Consider the following 21,587-nt stretch of genomic DNA (forward strand, 5'->3'; position numbering starts at 1 on the left):
ATGAGTTAATAGAATTTTCTCATTAGTTTGATGTAAGTTTTAAATTCACTAACCTCCTAGCAAACACTGCTTAGGTCTGGTTTGTAACAGGACTTGTAATTTTCAAGAACAACTGTTCTAAAACACTGACACCTTACAGAATACCCCTGACTCTCCATGGCTGTGTCTGAGGGCAAACTTCCATGGGATAGTCAATGTTCCACTGGCAGGATGACTGAAAACTCAAATGATGTGAGTGATGTAAGAAAGCTACTTACAAATGTTTAGCCATAGTCCCAAATCACTTGTTACATATTCTACTTTAAACAGGCATTTTAAAGATCTGTATTTTAAAAAGGCAAATAACAGAACTCTCACCTGTAAGCAGTACAATATCCCCAGGAAACACAGTGAGAGACCAAAATGCAGCAGCACGCCACAGCACCACCTTTCTCTCAACTTCTGACTGGTCGACAACAACAATTGTTGCAACAGGAACTTTACACGAAGATTTTGTTTTAGTCTTCACCTGTATTTCTTTGATATGACAAGGATGTACAACTGTGACCAAAATACTGTACTTTTGATTTTTGCTGCAGCAGTTCTTAAGTAGTGATAGTTTCTTTTGGAGTTTCTTGAACTCTGTCATCCTCTCCAGATCCACTCTCACCCCAGAACCAGGTGGAGAAGAATTCAGTTTAGCTCTCTTGGATTTCAGCTGTCTTTGAAATGCTGAGTGAAAAAAATGAAAAGAATCTTCATACTTGCGGGGTCTTTTAGAAGAGTTCTTGTGAGAACAGTTTCCTTGAGAGCACAGTATTCCAGAGCTCAATGACTCAATATGGATTTCATTTACAAATTGCTTAGCAGGAACACTAAGCTCTTGAAACTTTTCTGTATGTTCCTTAGCACTTCCTTCTTGTTTTGTAGCTTCAGTCCAAACATTTTCCCCATCATCCTCAGAACTGAAAAGTTCAAGAGAACTTGCATCCTCTTCCTTATATTCGTTTTCAGTCACACTAGTAGTACATGTTCCAACACCAGAATCACATTGGAAGCGATCACACTGCCTTTCTTCAGCTTTTTTGCCTGCTTCTGTTTCTGATAGTTTTCCAATTCTTTCCTGCATCTCATTCTGATCCTGTGCAAAAACAGCCACCAGACTCGAAGTCACTACACTCTGAAATTCAGTGTCTGCTGACACCACAAAGTCTGCACAGTGATTTGGTTCTTTTGATTTGGACTCTTGACTTTTTTTGAAAAACATATCCAGATATTGACTTAGATGTTCATGATGTTCACTTCTATGACCTGACTGAAATCCCACAGACTGCAGATGGATGCTGACCTGCTTAGTACTGGCAACCAAATCAGAAATGTCAGAGCTGTTAACTCCTGAATGACTGGCATTTCTCTCAGTGAGGTCTGGACAGCAGCCATGTGATGGTTTATCCTGTCCAGCTGATTCTGCACAGGTCTGGGGCAGGTGTTGATCTGCAGCCTGATTTACATCTGCAGATGTGTATCTATCTTTGCATATCTGACAACCAGAGCAAGTTAAACTTGTGTTTTTAGGAAAGTTGGTACAAGTCACTGCCGCAGGGGCAGGAGATGTCAAACCTTCTTTTGCCATGAACCTGCCCTGCTGAGCCTGAGTGCTGTCCCCTTTTGTAGGGAGTCCTGAGGCTGTGGAGCTTTCTGCCTGGAGCACTGAGGGGGCAGCAGCACCCTGGACTTTTCCAGAAACAAACCCATGTGTATCACACAAACAGTGGAGTTCTCTCCATTTCTCAGCAGTAGGTGCTGAATTACTTTGCTCTAACATCTCCAGTGGGCTTGGAATACTGGGTGCTCCCACAAAAATATGAATTTGTGGTCTTTTTGACATTTTTGACTGCTGTGTAAGTTTGACTTTAAATAATGTGGTTTATGCACAATAATAAATAAGCACAATAATAAATATTAGCAAATGCAAAAAAAAAAAAAAAGATTTTACTTTTTCTTAAAAATTAAAAAAATACCTAAAATTCATAGGAGTATTTCATAGTTTACCTGGAAAAAGCACTACTCGACTACCTAAAGCCTATAAAAATAGATATACAAAATCTAAAGTATGGAAGTTACTTTAGAAATATTTAATATTTCTTTGTGTCAAACTTGCACAGAAAAATGAATTTATAAAAATAAAACAACACCTAGTTTCTGATTCTGACACTTGGAAACACATTATAGTGAAGTTAAAATTAAGTTTTATTATTGACCTATTTGTCTTCATTTATTATTGCTAATTAAACAGTCAAATGTGAATTCACTATTCGGTGCTTGATTTTAACTCCTGTGAAATAAATGTCTTTAAGAAATCTTCACAGCATGGTTAAGAGATCATTTAATCTTCCAAGAAATTACAGTTTCAACTAAATGATTAAAATACTAGAGCTATTTAGAAAGTTTGCTAGGAATGCAATATTTTACATGCTGTTTTGGCATGAAATGACTGTTTCAAGCTATTACTGATAAATTGTAATTATTTAATAACCACTAAGAGGTCAGTAAAGCTTGAGCAGGAAATTTAGGATTTGCTTTAATTCATTCACGGAGTATCAAACTACTCAAGAAATTACTAGCTTTTCTAGCTAATTAAAATTAGCCCACTTACACAGCACACAAAAAAGAAGATTTTTTTTTTTAAATTTCTGCTGTATAATTATAATTTTAAAATAAGCAGAAACAGCTATAACTGTTCATTAAAATGCTGATTATAGCTATTTGTTTCGGGAGTACTCTTGCTAATAGAAGTTGCTGCAATAGGCAATTCCGTAGATGTAGAGAACACCAGAAAAATTTTGAGATAATCCAGCTGTAAATAGAAGGAAAAGACCATTAAAACAAATACAGCATTTGAAAAAGATGCAAATTTTTCATTTAGCACTAATTAAATTAGCAACCATTTTCCTAACAACCCCACTAGGGGTCGGTAAATCTGCACATTCATAAGGCTCGTTGTAACATGGAAAAACCATAAACATCCTGGAATGCTGATCTCTGCTATATCATTGTTGTCACTGGAAAAGCAATATACAACCACTAAAATTAGACTGGGCAAAATACAAAGAAGCTACAAAACCCAGTGACTGGTACTGCTCACTTTTATGCTCATAACAAAACAAGTACTACTTAAAACATTGGGGTGTCCAAACTTCTACAGTTGTACATTTAAATTTAGTCTTATAAGAACATAACTCTTAAAGGACAATATCCAAACCTATGAAAGCTTTGAGTTACATAAAGAATGATAATATACAAATAACCAGAAGGACAGAATTTACAGTTCAACACTAAAGTAGTAGATCAGGTAAGGGAAAGACAAAGCAAAGTGAGGTTGAATCCCTAAAGAAGTGATGTTAATAAGTTTTGTGGATAAAAGGCTACCTAATACATGATGGAAAAAGTTAAGTAACAGATCTATGTCAAGTAGAAAATGTTACTATTAGTTTAAATGAACTTGGTAAATGTCCAGTTATATAGTAATTTATCAGCCCCTCATTTTAAGTATCACTTCTCTTTTGTTTTCTGTCATGTTTAAAGAGTTATAAGTTACACAAAAATTCAGGAAGTTTTCCTTAACTTTCCAGTTCTGTAACTTCTCTAAATTTAGGATTTGTTTTCCTGATTCATATTTTGCAGTGCCAGCACACTTAAAGCCAGGGTAAATGGGGCCCTGAGCAACCTGGTCTAGTGAAACGTGTCCATGGCAGGGGGTTTGGAACTTGATGATTTTTGTTAAGAACCTTTCCAACCCAAGCTGTTCTATGATTCTATGATCACACCAAAGGAATTGAACCTTGGTGTTATTTAATGAATGTTTGCAATTAAAATACAGTTTATATTTTCAAAACCTAAATTAGCTTAGGAATGGTGACGTTTGCCAACTTTCTGATTCATGTAGTAAGTCCACTAGCAAACGACCTGCTTTGGCAACTTCCAAGTGACTTTTTGGTCAAAGATGTCAAAGTCCTTCCTGTACTAGGAATCATCAGTACCTAAAATCATTTAGGTCTGTAAATCAGAAAGAAAAAAAAAACCTGAAGTTTACCTAAATTCTCTGTATGCAAAACTGTTTAATGAACCTTTGCTTTGCTGCTTTAGAATGGAATTATTACTCACTTAATGAGTTTGTTAGTGAAGTTCTGAACCTTGTTTTAAATAAAAGTCTGAAAGAACAATTCATTACAGATTTTAAAAAGATGAGCAAAAATCTATCAATCATTTTAGCAAAATGCCACTGCCACAAAAAAAATCCATTTTTTTACTGTATTTAATTTATCTGTGGGCAGACAGTGGGTTAACTACACCAAAGATAACGGGAGCTAAAACTCATAGAGATACACCTGAAACCTGAATGCACATATCCATTATACCTGTTAATTATTACACCATTTCCTAATTTGTGGAAAGGTGCTCTATTCCTAATAGCCAATGAAAGCCAAGCTTTTTATCTCTGAAATGGTCAGAGTCTGATTGACGGGTCAATGATCTATTAAAAAACAGTAACTACATCAGCAAGTTGTACATTTGCAAGACACTGCAACTGAAGTTTAATATACCTATTACAAGAAATATATTATGCTACATAGTCTATTTCCTCCAATCTAAACAGTAAGACAGGAATTCTAAATTTAAAGGTTTTTAAAACGAACTGTCATTAACAGATTGTTAATCTCTAGTGATTTGCTACACACAAAATTTAAAATAGCTCTAGAAATCCTCTTCCCATAGTTACTCTAGAAATGTTCTGATGCTACATATATGACCTTAAAGTACCCCTAAAATACCCTAGAAATACTCATTACTGCTATTCCATATTTTACTAGTCATTAATAGCATTCACTCGCCACGATAATCATTAAGCATTATGCCAAGATAATTTAAGAGGGTGACACAGCTTCAGCTTCCTGTCATTCCTGAATATTCACGGTAGCCAGGCGCCTAAATCTCTGTTTTGAGAAGTTACATCCAAATAGTTTCATCAAGTCTTTACTTAAGCCCTGTACATTAGGCGTAAACCACACTAATTCAACCTCTAGTTAAGAGCTTCTTTATGTCTGTTACACACTACAGCTTCAAGCTACAAATAAGACTACAGAAATAAAAGACAGCCATGCATCAGAAGACAAAGGACTATAGCAATATAATGCAGAAGTGTAACCTACTTTCCCATCCAGAAACACTAAAGTTTTAGGAGATAGACAGTACATTCTTTTAACTTCCTACTTCGATTTGCTGCAGCTTGATGCTGAACATCCTAAATATAAGTAGTTAATGACTCGATCCCTAAAATATGCAAAAAGACATTATGTTGTCCTTTACCTGCTGAAAAGCTGGCCCAGTAAGCAATAAATACATAAAGTGGGATATTCTTTCAATTCTAAATTTTAACTTCTACTGTGAACTTTCCCCTCCCTTATTCACATAGTTGATTTTATACTCCTCCTACATGTAGTATAAAAAATTAAAGAATAGATTCATCTATGTTACAACAGAGGAAACTGAATTATTCATAGCCATCTTCAGAGTATTTAGTTTCAGTTCAATTCAAGCTGTAGGGTTGTTTGGTTGGGCTTTTCTTTTTTCGACAGCTCAACCCATGTGATTGTAGAGTAGAAAATCTACTAAGACACTTGCCAACCAAAGGAAAACCAGAAAAACTTCCTGATGCAGAATTCTGATTACATCACAGGAAACTCTCCTGGCACTTCCACCATGCTGCTCAAATCTCCCTCCAAAATTCAATGTGGTCTTTTTAAAAGCCAGGTGCTGCAGATGTACAGTAACTTTGAAGAACTGAAGAAACAGTAAGCAGTGTAGTAACAGTTTCAAACACTGAAATGGAAACAACTCTGGGATGAAGTGATGAACACATCACATGTTTGCTTGCAACTTGTGCAAGAAAAAGAAGCATGATCTTCCTGCCAACAACTCCTGCTAGCACTGCAAGTGAATCAGTACACCAGCGACAGCAGCTATCTACTAAATCAATAAGCTTGGTCCAAATACATGTTAAGAGGAACACAATGGAAAATAAAAACTGACAGAAGAAATCAAGCTAAGCAACTTGTAGCTGAAGTGAACTTACTGTATGTAACAGTGAGGGACATATCATGTGGCCTTAAGAGAAGATTATACGTGTAAGTGAATGGCAGCTCAAAGAGATTTAAGTGGATTGCATTAGCCAAGGCTAGTGCGACCTAACAAGAAGTCAAGGGAACACAGATGTGAGAGAACATACACGTACACATGGGCAGCTGAGGAAATTAATAGGATAGGTCTTATTTCTGTCATCTGTTGTTTGGTGATTGTTACAATCACCAAATACCTTTAATCTGAATTTAAACACAGGGTTTCAAGCAAAGACTGTAGTCCTGTCCATAACTGACCTGTGCAACTAACTGCAATCTTACACCAAGATGGTTATTTGGCTCACATAATAACACCACGTCAGCACACGGAATACTGTGCACAGAGGCTGCTGTCAACCACATCTGGTGGTATAGCAGGAACCCTGCTAATCGATATCAAAATTGATGAAAATCACAAGCATTCATTTGCCTACAGCAGTATCTGTAATTAGTATAAAGTTACTTCTAAATGAGGTACTTAGGTTATTATTGACCATAAAATAATTTCTATTAGTACTTACTATTTAAGTCAAATAGCAGCAATACTAATCCACTCAGTATTTAGTTCTTTTCACTGGCTATTACCAGAGGAGTACAGTACCATCTGGCCTCAAGATACGTACAGCTGGTTTACAAGTACATAAAACCTGTATTCAGCAATATGTAGCCATAAAACATGAGGTACCCATTTTTTCTTCCTTATTTGGTGCCCTTTCAGAAACAAGATGATTTTTAGAATGCAGAACACCTGTGGTTTAGGTACCACAATAGAAACCTTCCTAAATACTCCCGCAGCAGCAGGGGAATAATTTAAACCACAAATCAGTGTTCTTAGAAGTTCCACAGTCTGACACTGTAAAAAAACTTAAATCAAAATACTGAGTAAGAAGAGGCAAGTTGTTCCTCATAACTATTACTGAACTGATAATATAGAAAAAGAAGGCAAACAATCAAATGGCATTGCTAACATTTAATGTGCACCTACTTGCCTGCAGGATCAGGGCCTGTGGTTTCTAAAGTTGTGCACTAGAAGGAAAATATCTCCCTGGACCTGAAATGAAGACATTTCTTCTGTAAATATAAGCTTGCATCATATAAAAGCGTCTACTGAGCAGTTGCATCAGCCATTTTATTTTACATTATTTTTTGGAACCAAATGATGCAACAATCTGAACACTGATAATACATTTTCAATTAAGCCACTGAGATAGTCTTCATTGTGTTTGAAAATTGGAGTAAAGGTCGTAGGCTTTTGTGATTAGCTTGGTAATTCTTTCCTCACTGCCTTTGTGCCTTTCGAGGTGGCCCCTTAAGTAAATGCTATTTGTTGATTTTTGTTTTGCAATACATAAAAACATAAAATTAAGGAGATATGAGCATCCAGTGGCTGCTACAAACAAAAGAAGTTAAAAGTTCTAGAGAACACTGACCTTTTGAGTAGAAAATAAAGATAAAGGTAAAAGGTCAAATATACACAAACGTGCCATGCATGTTTTGTTGAAGAATACTCATTCCCCAAACCCTTATTTTTGAGGACTATTTAAACAACTAAACTGCCTGAATTATACCTCCTGTCAAGAAAGATATTGTTCCACATATTTCAGCATATTAAAATACCTCACAATATTAAAACGGCATCATTGTGGCTTTTTTTACAAAAACTATTTAGTTCGCAGAAAATTTTCCACAGGTATCATTACCAATGAAAATCTATGTTGGGACTGAGACCATCAGATAAACTGAAGTGGATAAAACCATACAGGACCTAAGATGAAAGCAAGGTAACTGGTCAAAGAAATATCTTAATAGCCTGATTTCCATCAGATTAACTGCTGGTAGATTTGATTTACTAGGACCAGATGATTAAAATATACATGTAAGAAATATTTAAAATACAAAGCCACCAGTATTATTTTCTCATCTTTACAAAAGCCTTACTCAAAAAAGATGAAGTTTTACAACAAAAACCTGGAGGCTGACTGCACGTTCATAGACAAAAACAGGATATTGTCACTGTTTTGGACAACAGCCAGACTGACTGTGTGTTTTCGTACTGTGGGAGACAGGGTGTTGAAAAGGTGTAATTCTTAAGTTTCCTGTGTAAAGTAATCTACTTTATTTTATTAGCATGTAAATAATCTGCTAGTGCCAGGAAAATGTCTTTCACTCTCCACCACAAGTGGTTATATTAGCAATAGACTTTAACAGAAGCTGCACTCCCTCTTGCCTTTAAGGCAAGTGGGATATTTCTCATTTGTCAGCATCATTAACAATTCAGGTTCACTGTCTGTTAACCAAAAAAAACCAGTCACTCACTCCAAGAAGTCATACTGGAGCACACAAGTCATCACTAGATCGAGAAGTTCCAAGGCTGCTCAAAACTACAAGCTACACAAGGCTCCAGAAGAAGCCAGGTGGCACACAACCCCACAAGACACCTTTAGACCAATAGCTCAATTCTGACTGCATTTACTTCATCCCTGTTTATACAGGATCCCTCCAGAAGAGCAAACATTTAACCTTCCTGCAAACATAAACGGCAGCAAGTACTTTTTGTCAGGACTGAACCTATGGCGCCAGTCCTACCTACTCCCTCCCCACCCCAAGCCACATTGTGCACATTTTATCTGTTCCCGCAGTGTGCAGCTACATCCTTTACATGGTATCATCAGTGCATTTCTGTTAGGTTCAAAGGAGCTGCCAATCAGATACAATCAATAGCTGATCTCCTCAGTATTTTCATACCTCAGGAAAATGAAAGCTGCCTTTACACATTCCTATAGATCTAGTGTCTCAGAAGAAAAGTTCGAACACCCGCTTTGGATGTGAGCATTTTAATTCAAACAAAATTCTTGAGAGATGTTAACCACATGACAGCACTGATTTTTATATCCAAATCTAAAATTTCAGTTCTTGAAAAGGCAAAGGATTTTCAAGATTATTTTAATATTTCCCTTTTGCACACACCCCAAGAATACACTTCAGCTGTAAGTGAAAAGGATAAGCTCTTCTAGATAGAAGTCGAGAGCTTTAAGATTTTTTAAGAGCTAAAGCTCCCTTAAGGAAACATAACCTTCAGACTTGGGCCAAACTGCCCCTGTACACTGGTCAACAGCATTACAAAGATCACAGATGGGTCACTGCCCACACTTGCTCCTTGTTGTGGCCACAGAAAGAACACACCTACCCACTTCTTTGCAGAGCTGCATGAACATCAGCCAAGCAAACACTCTTTCACAGCTATTCCAGCTAAGCAGTAAAGTTGTTAATTTACTAGGGCACTGCAGGAAACCAAGACAAAAAATTCAGATGATTTTAAATGAGTCAGAACCACAGTGAATCTTACGGAAACAGAACTGAAGTTTTCAAGTCTTTTGGCATTTACCTAGGAAAAAATTAAGATATGATACATAAAGAAAAGTAGCATTAGCTTTTTAATACATAATCCTTTACATTTCAACGGTTTAGATGGATGTTAGTTTAGCAAACCGGTTAAGCTTTAACAGGGAACAGGTGATACTGAGTAACTATCAGCACAGCTGACCGAGCCAAAGGTGCCTTTAGATGCAAATTTCCTTATTTCAAAGAGGTAGCTTTTCTCTCAGACTTTAGGGCAGAAATGCACTTTGACTATTTATTAAAAATAAATAGACTGATCACACTTCAAAAAATTGTAGATCACAATTTCTATCCCACTATGCCCCAAAAAGTTAAAGGAAATCATTACAATTGAACAAAGTGTGAATGAAGTTTACTAACTAAATGCCAGAAACACTGACTTGGCCTGTACCCTTTTCCATGGTAATTCAGCTGCCTGAAAACACCTCAAGCAAAATCAAAAAACTCAAGGTATGATGTAATAAGTCATCCTGGGTCTCCCTCTACTGTTCCAAGTCGTAGTGTGTAGCAGCAGGGCACAGCAGCATAACCATTGATAAAAACCTTCTTGCACCTTTGTTCTCAGTCAAAGCACATCATTTGCTTCACGGTTTTTGTTAGAGGCAATACCTCAGTTATTATCTGTACTGTGCTATGATTGCTGTGTACCTCCATTCAGCTGCCTTTAATTCAGTAACTTTTACACATGTTTTTATTACTTGCAATACTACATAGTCCTGCCCATGTAACTTTCAAAGCTCCTGAAGTATGAAGAATTAAGGATGGAAACTAAAGAGATTTATCTATTTATTCATTTGTCTTCATGCAGAAGCTGCTCCAATTGGAAGTAAAACTATAAATTGCTTCTTTCTGCAATATAATGCAGAAAGAGTAGAGATTAAAGAAATGGTCACCTCATAGTTTAATACCTTGTGTACTGGAACTGTAATCCTGTTTGCAAATGCAATTTTTTCTCTGTCTACCAAATGTTGCAAGTTCTATACTTGATTTTCACTAGAATAGAAACAACAGGACTGCTGTACACAAGGCAAACATTGGCTACTAACATATTAGCGTATTTTTTATCCTGAAAACCATCTGAGCTGCTGTACAAAGCTAAAATCACAATAGCCTTCAAAAATATTTTAGAAAACACTAGCAGGAAGTTTTCACACAGAACAGAAGTGGCAGTGCCAATGTTAGAATGCTACCTTTTTAATGAGAGTTCTGTTTAATGTCCCAACACACAAATTAAAGTGGCTCTGAAGAGTGTTTTTGTAACCTGCCCTTATTCCATGTCAAGTGACATCCTTTACAGAAAGGCAATTACTGCTCTGTGTGACTCGTGGTACTTCAGGTGCACATGCACCTGAATTCTGCATTTTGTAAAAACACGGAAGAGGAAAATTAGAGGTGAAGAAACACAGGGAACTTGCTGTCCATTCCATATCAAAGTACTCTATGTATCCAGCTAATGATTTGAGTAACTCCAGATTTAACTTGCTTGTGCAAGGAAGCACATGGAATATAAATAATCAGCTACTGCAGTATTAAGCATATGACAGGAAATGAGTAAATACATATTGGTTTTGCCCTTCCCATAAATTTCACATTAAAATCTGCTTATATGAGCTTACTTTAAAAGATTTTAAAATTAGCAGATAAAGCAGAAAACCCAAAAATCTATTCACCAAACATGTGATCCATTATCTTTCTCCAGAGATTAGTAACCTTTACAACAGACCAGAGAGAAAGGAATTCAAAAAGCAGTACAGTTTGTTCTGTCTAGGCTCATGTTCTGAGTTACCTGACATTGCTTTGCAGGAACTATACCTATGTTAACATTACATATATATATAAAAACTTGATCTTGCAGATAAAACTAACATACCATCTGAATGAATGGCAGTTTAGGAGCCATGTGCTCGTAACAAACCTCAAGTGAGGTATGGCAACATTTCATGCTAACCATTATGAAACACTGGAGCAGAAGAAAAGCTTGAGATAAATAAAAGATTTAAAACTAAACTGCTAAGACATCATATTTGTCAGCACAAATCTAAATGGCAACAAATGGAGATTTAGTTTATATAATGGAAATTAAACTTAAAAATAATTGAAGGCATCTTTTCCAAAATATAGATAGTAAGGTATTCAGAGACAAGTGAGAATCAAAATATTAATGTGCTTTTCTCAACAGAAACCTGTACGACATTACAATATATTAAACAATATATTATGAACTTCAGCTGCCAACAGAAAAACTAAGCAGAAAACTGAACAGTCTGATCACAGTGAGGAAAAATTAGTAAATGATGGGCATGGATGGAAAGTTTCACAAAATGAGCAAGTGCAAGAATTTGATTTGATGAAGGTGAAAAGAAAAACATCCAAAACAGTGTCCACCTAAATTGCATTCCTCATTAAAAAAGGCAAATATAGAAGAGGGAAGATGTAACATCATAAGAATTAAGAACTGTGCAGTCATACTGTGTAGTTTTTAATTCCTTCATACATTATGATGTTACTTGATGCTTCTTTCTCAATATGGCAAACAAGTAAGTTTTACTTTACCAGCTCTCAAGCAAGTTAAGATTCTAATCCCAAATGGGAACCAGCTGTCAAGTCCCTCTACCTACGCTTATCCCTTTAACTTGGGAAACAGAGTGTTTAAAAAACAAGCACTTACATTTTATATCCAGGTAAGTTTAAAGCATAAAGTTCTGATCCTGGAAGCTATTCTATGCAGTTCCCTTCTCCAGGTAGCCCTGAAGCGACATGCTGTTTATCGGGCACCTCAGCTTTCCTTGGAGCATGTAAACATGGAGAAGGAAGCTGTCCATCAGGATAGTCTCCACTGCTGAGCACTGCAAGGCCACCTACACTGTACTGCTGGATAGAATGGTGGTGTTATGCAAAGTTCTTCCTTTCCAAACAGAGCCCAGCTTCTTAAGACTATAAATATTAAAAAAAAAAAAAAAAAAAGAAAGCCCCTTAAAAATGTCTTGAATCACATTTACCTTTCAAAAAAGAAAATTTCACTCCTGCAGCCAACATCAGTATCTTAGAACGATGTGGGGAAACTTTCCCCAAATAGGTCAAGCCCTATACTTCCAAATTCTCAATAGCTCATCTTATATAAATCAAAATACAGTTTAGTGGGGACTGAAGCTGTTCCAATGTAAAAGTTATCTAGGCTTTTCCACATTACATTGGATTTCCAGTCTAGTTCCAGTCTCCACAACAGAAATTTGCCACCATGCTTCACACTAAGAGTACTCATGGTACTCAGAGTACTTTGAGTCCTATGCCATTGTTCAAAAAATTAAATACTGACTTCTCAGCTCGAGAATTAGATGTCAAGAGCAGAACTACTGGCAGAAGGCTTGCCACCAATCTTTAGGATTAGGGCTGTTTTACAAGCATTGATGCAATGAGGGGTTTGATCTGGACCGAGTTTACTGTAGGAATGAAGGCCTCATGCCAGAGAAGAGCTCTGCCTGCTGGGGTTCCACTGCTGGACACAGGAAGGCCGGGGAGCAGCTCAGCTGCAAAGTCTGTATTCTCAACAGGCCCATTAGAATTAGCAATCCATGCAGTTACAGAGCTAAGAAAGCCACCTTCCTCCATCTCATCTCAATTCTATGCTCTTTTATGATCCAGAGTGGGAAAACAGAAAAAACCAAACAAGTCTAAGTTCAAGGAACTTCACTGCTTTAAACAAGTTGATCTGACATTCTCAGCAAGAAAGCACAATCATATCTACACTGGCATATTCCCAAAGAACTCATGCCAACCCCAGTATTTATTTTCTTTGTTTGTTGAGTAATTCCACCTTACTTGGCATTTCAGAAATTTTTATAACCAAATATAGCCACAGGTCAAATTATATTACCTACTCTTCATCTGCCATCATCCAATTTGTTGGATGAAGACTTGCTGAAAGACTGACTTCAGACATATTAAGTATACAGCATGAAAATAACTGAAATAAAATCTGCTGGCAAAACATGTCTGTAATGTATTTGACAACCATTCCTTTTATCTGATCTGACCCGTTAAAGTAGCTTACGCATGAAGCTACGGATAGTATTTGTTATTCCAAGAGAACTTCTGCTCAATTCCTCTATCACTGATTTCTATGGATTCTTTTAATCCAACAGAACCTGCAAAAGCCTACGTAACTTCAATTTTTCATCATCTTCAACACAAAATTAATGAACTGCAGCTCCATTAGACCTTGCTGTTTCTGTTCCTAGGAATGAGTAAATTGAATATGCTCTGATAAAGGGTAAACATTCAAGACAAGAAGAATTTTACTGATCACTTTGGAAACTAATCTAAGACTTTCCAATATTTCTTGAAGAAAATCAAGTCTGATAGGAAAGAAAAACTGTATCAGTTTATTAGAAAAGCAGATTCCAGGAGTTTCGCCTTAAGAATAAATACTGCCCATGCTCTGTAATTTCTGGCCTATATTCATTCAGATGTGAGGACCTTACAAGTTTGTATAACCAGCTCAGTTCCAAACAATACTTATTGTATTTGTCCTCCTCATATTTTTAAGAAGCTGGGAATAAATTATCATCTGTTTTTTTCATGGGAACTGAGGCAATGAAAGATTAAGTAACTTACTTTTGCTTGCACAGTAAATTGAACCAAGTGCAGAATTCACTGAGTGAATCTTACATACTCATACCTTAAACATTTCATTGCCATTTCCTGGTGCATAATCCTTCAGCTTTTTGATAGGATACAAAACTACCCTTTTCACCTCAGCTTTTCACCCTACCTACTGAGATTTTAACAGTCATCATCCCTGGTTATATCATTTCTTTATCTACAATTCTTTCTTCCTGCAACGTAAGATTTATTGTCCTCCTCTGCTTTTATTCCTTACTTGAGGTCTCAGGTGCTGGTTTATAAGCACAAAATAATCAAATGATTCAAAGTCAGGATTAACACAGGGCATCTGATGTGACTATTTTTTTTTTTGTTTGTTTAGTTCCTGAACCTCATACACTGAGGGAGGTTCTCTCTTACCTTACATTGTGCAGAATACAGCCACACAATCAAGCCTTAGTTTCAAAATGTTAAGAATTACTTTAAGTCCTGAGACAGTACCCTATATTCTGTTGTGACTTTACAATTCACTCAGGGAGACAAAAGATGAGTGTTCCGTCAAATAACAGACTTTTTTTTTCTTTTAGTTAACAGGCCCATTAATTTCTTTAACTTAAATAACCTTCACTGAATTAGTCATCTAATAAACAAGAATAAATTACACCTAAAACTGAATACATTAATGGACTTGCACTACAAGCATGGGTTCAGTGTAGGTGAGGAGTAAAGTAAATAGGGAGAACAGAACAGTGAAGGAGAGTGGCTTCTAATTTCATCCTTCACCTATTCATCTATTACTTTCATGAGGTTTTTGGTCACATGGGGAAGAAGCTCAATTTCTGTTGATGTAGCCCAATGTTACATTGATGTAAATGCCACAATGATAATGTAGCCCTAAATCCTCAGGTGAACACATAGCATCCTCTGATCAAGAAAGCTGATTGCTAATGATAACAGAGCAATCTAAGAGCATACATTATGTAGACTGCCATTTAGTGTTCCTTTACTAAACCAAAGAAAAACACCAGGCTTATCTGAAAACTAGTAAGACAAAAGAAACCAGGAGAAGCTTTTACAAATTCCATGGTGATTTTAACTCATTTAGGCAGAAGGCCACAATATAGCTGTCCTTCTGAAACCAGAAAATCTCTCACTAATGATATGCAGAGACCCTACCTTACCAGTACTTCAAAACAAGCTAACCTTCAACATACTGGCTTTCAAGTGAAAAAAACAGAAGAGATGAAGTAGAACAGGTAAGTTAGACATTATCTTGCCAACACTGACAAGATTAGACAATAAATAATAATCACGAAGAACTTGACCCAGTGTTTTCAAAAATTGTTCAAGTGTGTTCAAGAAGGGACAATTTAATTAAAACAGAAAACATTTCTTTTTCTGACCTATTGTCACATTCTGAGATTCCTCTGGGATGAGCTATACAACAGTGATTTTGTGCTGGATCTCTACATCCAGAGGGCACCATGAACAATCTTGAGGTCTGTGAAAGATGACCAAGAAAAGATATCACATATACATCTTTACATCCAGCATAACCAGCGATTTTTTTTTCCCCCCAGGAAATCCATAATGTGTTGAAAAATACCAGCCAATGTACCCCTGGACTTTTCTGATAAACAACACCAATTTCAATTGTACCAACAAACTTGAATGGCAACTCTTAATGCTTTGTATCGGGGCTTCACCCACCAACATATTTCACAGAAGATTTAAACATTCAAACATATTTTAACAATTTTGATTTCCATAAGCAGTCTTCCAAAGTAAAAAAGGTTAAAGTTGGTTTTGCTAATAGAAAGGCAAACAAAAGCACTACAGGAGACTAGTATTCTCTAGTTCATAAGAGCTTCAATGTTTGTTATTTAAACAATACACACTACGTTTATGTCAACAACTTCTGATTGTCAATTGAGTATTAAACCAAGAAAAAACCGGTTTGCAGCCTCTGATGCTGTGATTCCAGGCTGGAAAGTTCTTGGGTGTAATTTTCAGCCAGACAGCCAAGGACACCAGGAGTTGCAAAAACCATCCATTTCAATTGTAAATGTTACTTTCAAACAATTCTTATTTCACTCCTGGCAAACCACTTTCTACTATCTGTTATTTGCTATGCTCACTGAAGTAGACAGCAATTTTCTAAACATAATTTCCAGGAAATAAACTGACAGAAGTACTTTCTTTCCTTCCTAACCTTATTTAAGAGAACAAAGGTGGCATGCTCACAGGGCATCTGGGGAAGTTTTTATGCCTGTATATCTGTCAGCTTTCCCAACTAGCTTTTTCATCAGCTAATTTCAAACACATTTAACAGAGAGATGAGAATCCCAAATATTTCAGGATTGGGTAACTATATCAGGCCCTCTTTTGTCTTTTAAATTAGAAATTAGGAAATACCAATCAAAAGCTAAAGATTATTACACAAACCAGCTACTTACACAAATTCTCACTGATACAGGAACTGAGAAAGGAGAAGCCTTCACACTGACCCACAAAAGCCTATATCATGAAGGGCCACGTTGAGGGAAAGGTCACAGCAGATTAATTTGTTACTGACTTCAGAAAGCTTTGGGTCAGACCTGCAGGCTCCAGAGGGAGTTACTTTTTGTCCTACCCATCTGATAACCAGAAGTGGCATGACACTTCTTCCTATAAGTGTTACTAAAAAGCATATTTAATATTTATCAGTTAGATTATCTGGCAATACTCATTAGCAATATATTGATAGTAACAGTACTGAAACATGGCACTGAGAATTCTATAGACTATCTATCTATAGACTGCCTGACCAAGAGATGGGGGCATCAGTTCCTGTATACATGAAGAGCTTTTTATATCTGCTCTGTCACAGAGCTGAAGCAACCAGTTGGCAACATCAGTCAGAAGGTCTTTAAAGCTAATAAACGTAAGCACCACCACTTTTCATGGCAATTAAGTATATTTACTCATGAGGTAGCTACCAGAATTTATTCAATATTTTGATTTCTGCAGCAGAGTTATTAACAAGTTAAAAGCTCAGAAAACTGCTCTGAACCACTTATTGAGGGTTTTTCCAAATACTTTTCACTTAAGAATTAGGAATCCCTGTCAAATTCACATTCTAAACAATGGGCTAATAGATCAATTGCTAGAATTTTGAAATAAGAATGAGATCTTGTTGCAGAAGTCCTGGAAAAGTAAAAAAAAAAAAAAAAAAAAAAAAAAAAAAAAAAAAAAAAAAAAACAAAATCTTATGCTTGATTAAATAATAAATTTAAATATTATTTTGCTCAGCTACAGATTATTTTTGTAGCAATGCCCCAAGTAAAAAAAACAAGACTCACCTCAGCCTAGTCCCTACTAGGCTAAACCTAGAACTTCCCACTTGCACAATTATGAATTTCACTCCCTACTTTTATAGTGCTATAGACAAGCAAAACCATTACTATTTACAGATGAAAAAAACAATAGCAGCTTATTCCTTGAACTTAGCAAGCAGGAAAAATCTCAATTTAATGCAAAGTAATACATAAAACCATTAAATAATCAGACCACAGGTACCTAAGCATCTCATTAACAAGACAAAGTATTGAAAGGTTTAAAGTCTTTATCTCATAATCTGAATACCTCTTCTTCAATTTTGCAATATTGCAGAAAGCACACCTGAAATTTGCAGTATGTGCAAATTAACTTCTGCAGCCTGCCTGGAAAAACAGCAAATTCATGTTCTTTTTTATCAAGGCAAAAGGAGTAAATGAAGAAAACCTGCAAGTCAGCTCTCCAGATCTGCTATGGCTCAACACAGCCAAAGTTATTTATAGAGAAAAGTCTCTAAACCAATAGATCTCAGTATTGATATCTTATGCTATCAGTAGAAAGGTTTTTAATAAGCTTTGGTCTCTAACTGGTTGTAAACAGATGACTGAAATGAAGATTTCTAGTCAAGTGTTCATTTGGTAAAAGTGCTCATATAGACAGCATACTTTACTCATAAAGTAAGGGAATCTTCTGGGATGCACCTCATTCGTGTCCTGCCTGTGACAGCATTGTAACAGGGACAGCCCTCCAGCAACACTGAAGGCAGACAACTGTTCCACACATCCTGGTTCATTCCTGTTACATCATCTACTGGCTTGGTATAAAAAGGGAAGAATATAATCAAGAAATATGGCCCTTAGAGTACCAAAATTTATTCACAAATTTGGAATTAAAATTAAGTTCAGATTACATTAATTATTCCTTAGATTCTTTAGTCTGTAGTGTCTTTGTTTTATTAAAAAATACATCTTTAAAAGAGCAAATGCTGTATCAACATTACCTCCCATTACTCCGAAGACTGAATGCTGGTACATTTTCCTGCAGATAAAGAAACTGCCATCTCTATTTCCACATCCCATGCCAAAACCAATTATACATGAAGATTTTACTTTAAACCATTGGGAAGGCAGAAAATAAACCCTATAAAACTCAATAATATCTCAAGCTAAACATATGGAAAATAATTAGATTGCTATTTGGTACTATTTTGGTACAGTATCCCACAATATGCAGGCAGCTCCCATACAGGAGGATTTCTCAGAGGTCCTACACACTTGCTGCTCACGTGCACAGTCTCCATTTAACACAAACACACAGGATTGCAGCCAAGAGGTGTGTGAACAGTACTACACTTAACATTCCTGTCAGATTCATATCCTCCTAGTCACCCGGAAACTATTATCCAACTGTCCAGAGATCTGTTGACTCAGAGGCTGAACAGTTTCTGCAGCAGTTTGGGGTAAGAAAATAACCCCAGCTCTCACTTATTTAGTTACACTACCAAGGTCTACATAAAGCAGTACAGCATAATACTTAAGTCCAAGAAAAATGAGCATTTTTTTGCAATTTCTGGTGAAATGAGGAAGGGAAACATAGATGCCCATATAGGCAATTCAAAGGCAAACAACTTGCTTCAATTTTTATTTGGAATTTATCTCCGTCGTTCTTTATGCAAAGGGTAAGTAAGAACTGTCAAGTGCTTCATATGGTGTGGCTCACAGCTTAAAATGAAATTTGCTGAAACAACTGTAATTCCATTTGCGGATTAATTCAAAAGCAATTGTCTTCCCAGAAGACAGCTCACCACAGAAAGGAACTGGTGCTCTGTACACATCAGCTTTCCTCCCGAGTGTGCTGTCTAATGGATGCTCAGACTCTGCACTGGAGGCAACCCCAGGGTTACCCCAGATTTGAAGGGCTCAGTCAGACAAGGGCAGAGTTATCCAGAGCCCTGGGAGGATCCCTGATTTGCAGCTTCTCTGCTCGTTCTCATCTGCTTTGGTGAGCTGGTTACAAGACCAGGATGCAAGCTGGGAATGGCTATCCTAGTTTCTGAGGGGATTCAGCATCAGAACACCTTGGGAATGTTTTAGCCAAATTGACAAACTTTGAGAGGTAACACTAAGCTGGACCTAAACTATCCCTTAATTTCAATACAAGCATGTCTTCCATTTATGATACCACTATTAACGATTTTAAGACATAGGAAAAAGATTATCCTAATCATCTACATATTCCCAAATAGCTAGTACTTCAAAAAATATAATGGATTAAAGCAAGAAGTATTTGATTGTCTTAGATCCCTTTTTTCAATAAAACTTTAAAATCTGATACATAGAAAATCATTCCAATTGCTATGAAATTGAAAATACATACCTTAAAACAGTAGATTGCTTTAGGAAGGCACAATACAGTGTTTATTATAGCTCTTGTCTATAATAAAAATGATCTGTTAAAATTTATATATGTTTTAGAAGCAGCTTAGGAAATTAAATCAAGTTGTTTGTCTCTCTCAGTTATACTTCACAGATTTTAAATAGAAACTGATACCTATCATGTACACACAGTTGAAAATGACCTTGCTGCAAAGACCATGAATCATACAGCCCCTACCACACAGGTATTGAGTTCTCTCTATATAGCTCTCTCTTCAGATGCAGCCCTAAGACCAACACTTGGCATGAAATTAATGAAGTTAGTGAAACTTCTGGTTGTGAAGACAAAAAGTTATCTTTTAATCCACCCAAATGACTTTTTTTCACTGACCCTACTCAAATGTGAATCTTCTGATGGCAGCCCACATGCTATATGAGAGTAAAGAAGAAACAGTTCCTCTTTTATTATTGCAATTTCCACTTTCATGCCTGCTAGAACTCATTCTAAAGCATGACATTTTTAATTTCCTCTGGCAAACTGATTTTGATTCAACTGCTCACTGCTTAGCATATAAGAATACTGGAATGGGGGACACAGATAGGGTCATTATTCTTGCCTCCAGAAGGGACTTGAATCAAATAGAAATATGGTACAGACCTGCTGAGTTTGATAAACTGCCTGTAAACTGTACACATGACTTCATTCATAAAAATGTGCAAAATAAAACTCCCTAGTTATCTTCTCTCTTACAATATTTAAAGACTAAGAAATTTAACATACTGATTTAGTTTTTCTCAGCATTCAACATGCAGCTTGTTGAATATTTTGTTGAAATCCAGTCTTGTTAAGAAGGGAGGGTAGGTATGGTACTGCCATTACTTCGAATACAACTGTGTGACTGAGCCCCTGGAGAGATCCACGTGGTTCTCACATTGTCATGTCCCAGGCTCAGTCTCAAAGACATCCACAAACATGTGCTACAAACATAGCCTGACACTGCAAGCAGCTGATAATTAAGTGTGCTCATAAATCAGAGAGAACACAGCTGAAAGCAGGACAGGAGCTAAGCACATTAACCTTAAATCTGAGTCTACATGACTGAGCTAACTGGCTAATGACATTCCTTATTTAGCCTTTGTGTTTGTGAAACAGTACTCTAACCTACAGAAAAAGGTGGAAATAATTACCTGATAAGGACTAATTGCCACAATACCTCTCACCACCTTCTTTCCTACGCATTTACGAAATTTAAGAACTTGTACAGAAATTGAGCTCTAGCTAATGAGAACCTGCAGATGACAAATCAAGTAGTAGCTCAAGGCTAATTCAACCACTGAGAACACTACAGTTCTGTGAACTGACAATTAACACCAAAATAGAAATTTTCCATAAACCACCTAGAGTATGGACAGAAAACCAAATCAGTAAGCTTGTTTCTGAAGCTCTGTGTCAACATCCAAAGAACAGACTGGCCTAAGAACCAGCTCCTTTCTTGCTTTTTTTTTTTTCCATATCACTATCAAGGATCTTTGTTCTCTAGACTACAGTTATAAACCATCCTCATTACAGATAAAAACCAGCCTTATTAGTGGTCCTTAAGAGAATGTCTTCAGAATCTTAGGACAGAAAGCAACATTAAATCAACATAAAAACTGAGAATCAGTTGCCTGAAGAGTTTATGGGAGTTAAAGAATCTGTGACTAATCTCCCTGCTGACAAATACACAGAGAAGTTAAATTA

General features: G+C 36.5%; 1 protein-coding gene across 9 annotated transcripts in view; it reads right to left on the reverse strand.

The window, feature by feature from the left end:
• Positions 1-21,587, reverse strand: part of SHLD2 (shieldin complex subunit 2) — a 29,918-nt gene that overhangs the window by 7,590 nt on the left and 741 nt on the right. For 2 of the 9 annotated variants that reach the window (XM_048310638.1, XM_048310639.1), the window contains exon 1: positions 358-7,206. In XM_048310638.1, coding sequence (XP_048166595.1) covers positions 358-1,867 — 1,510 coding nt within the window. In that variant the 5' untranslated portion in view covers positions 1,868-7,206. Of the gene's footprint in view, positions 1-357; positions 11,563-15,559; positions 15,658-21,587 lie in introns of those variants that run through there. The other 7 variants (XM_048310636.1, XM_048310641.1, XM_048310634.1 and 4 more) reach the window with 7 other exon arrangements.

The sequence above is a fragment of the Corvus hawaiiensis genome, chromosome 8 (genome assembly GCF_020740725.1).
Source record: "Corvus hawaiiensis isolate bCorHaw1 chromosome 8, bCorHaw1.pri.cur, whole genome shotgun sequence".
Lineage (NCBI taxonomy): Eukaryota > Metazoa > Chordata > Aves > Passeriformes > Corvidae > Corvus > Corvus hawaiiensis.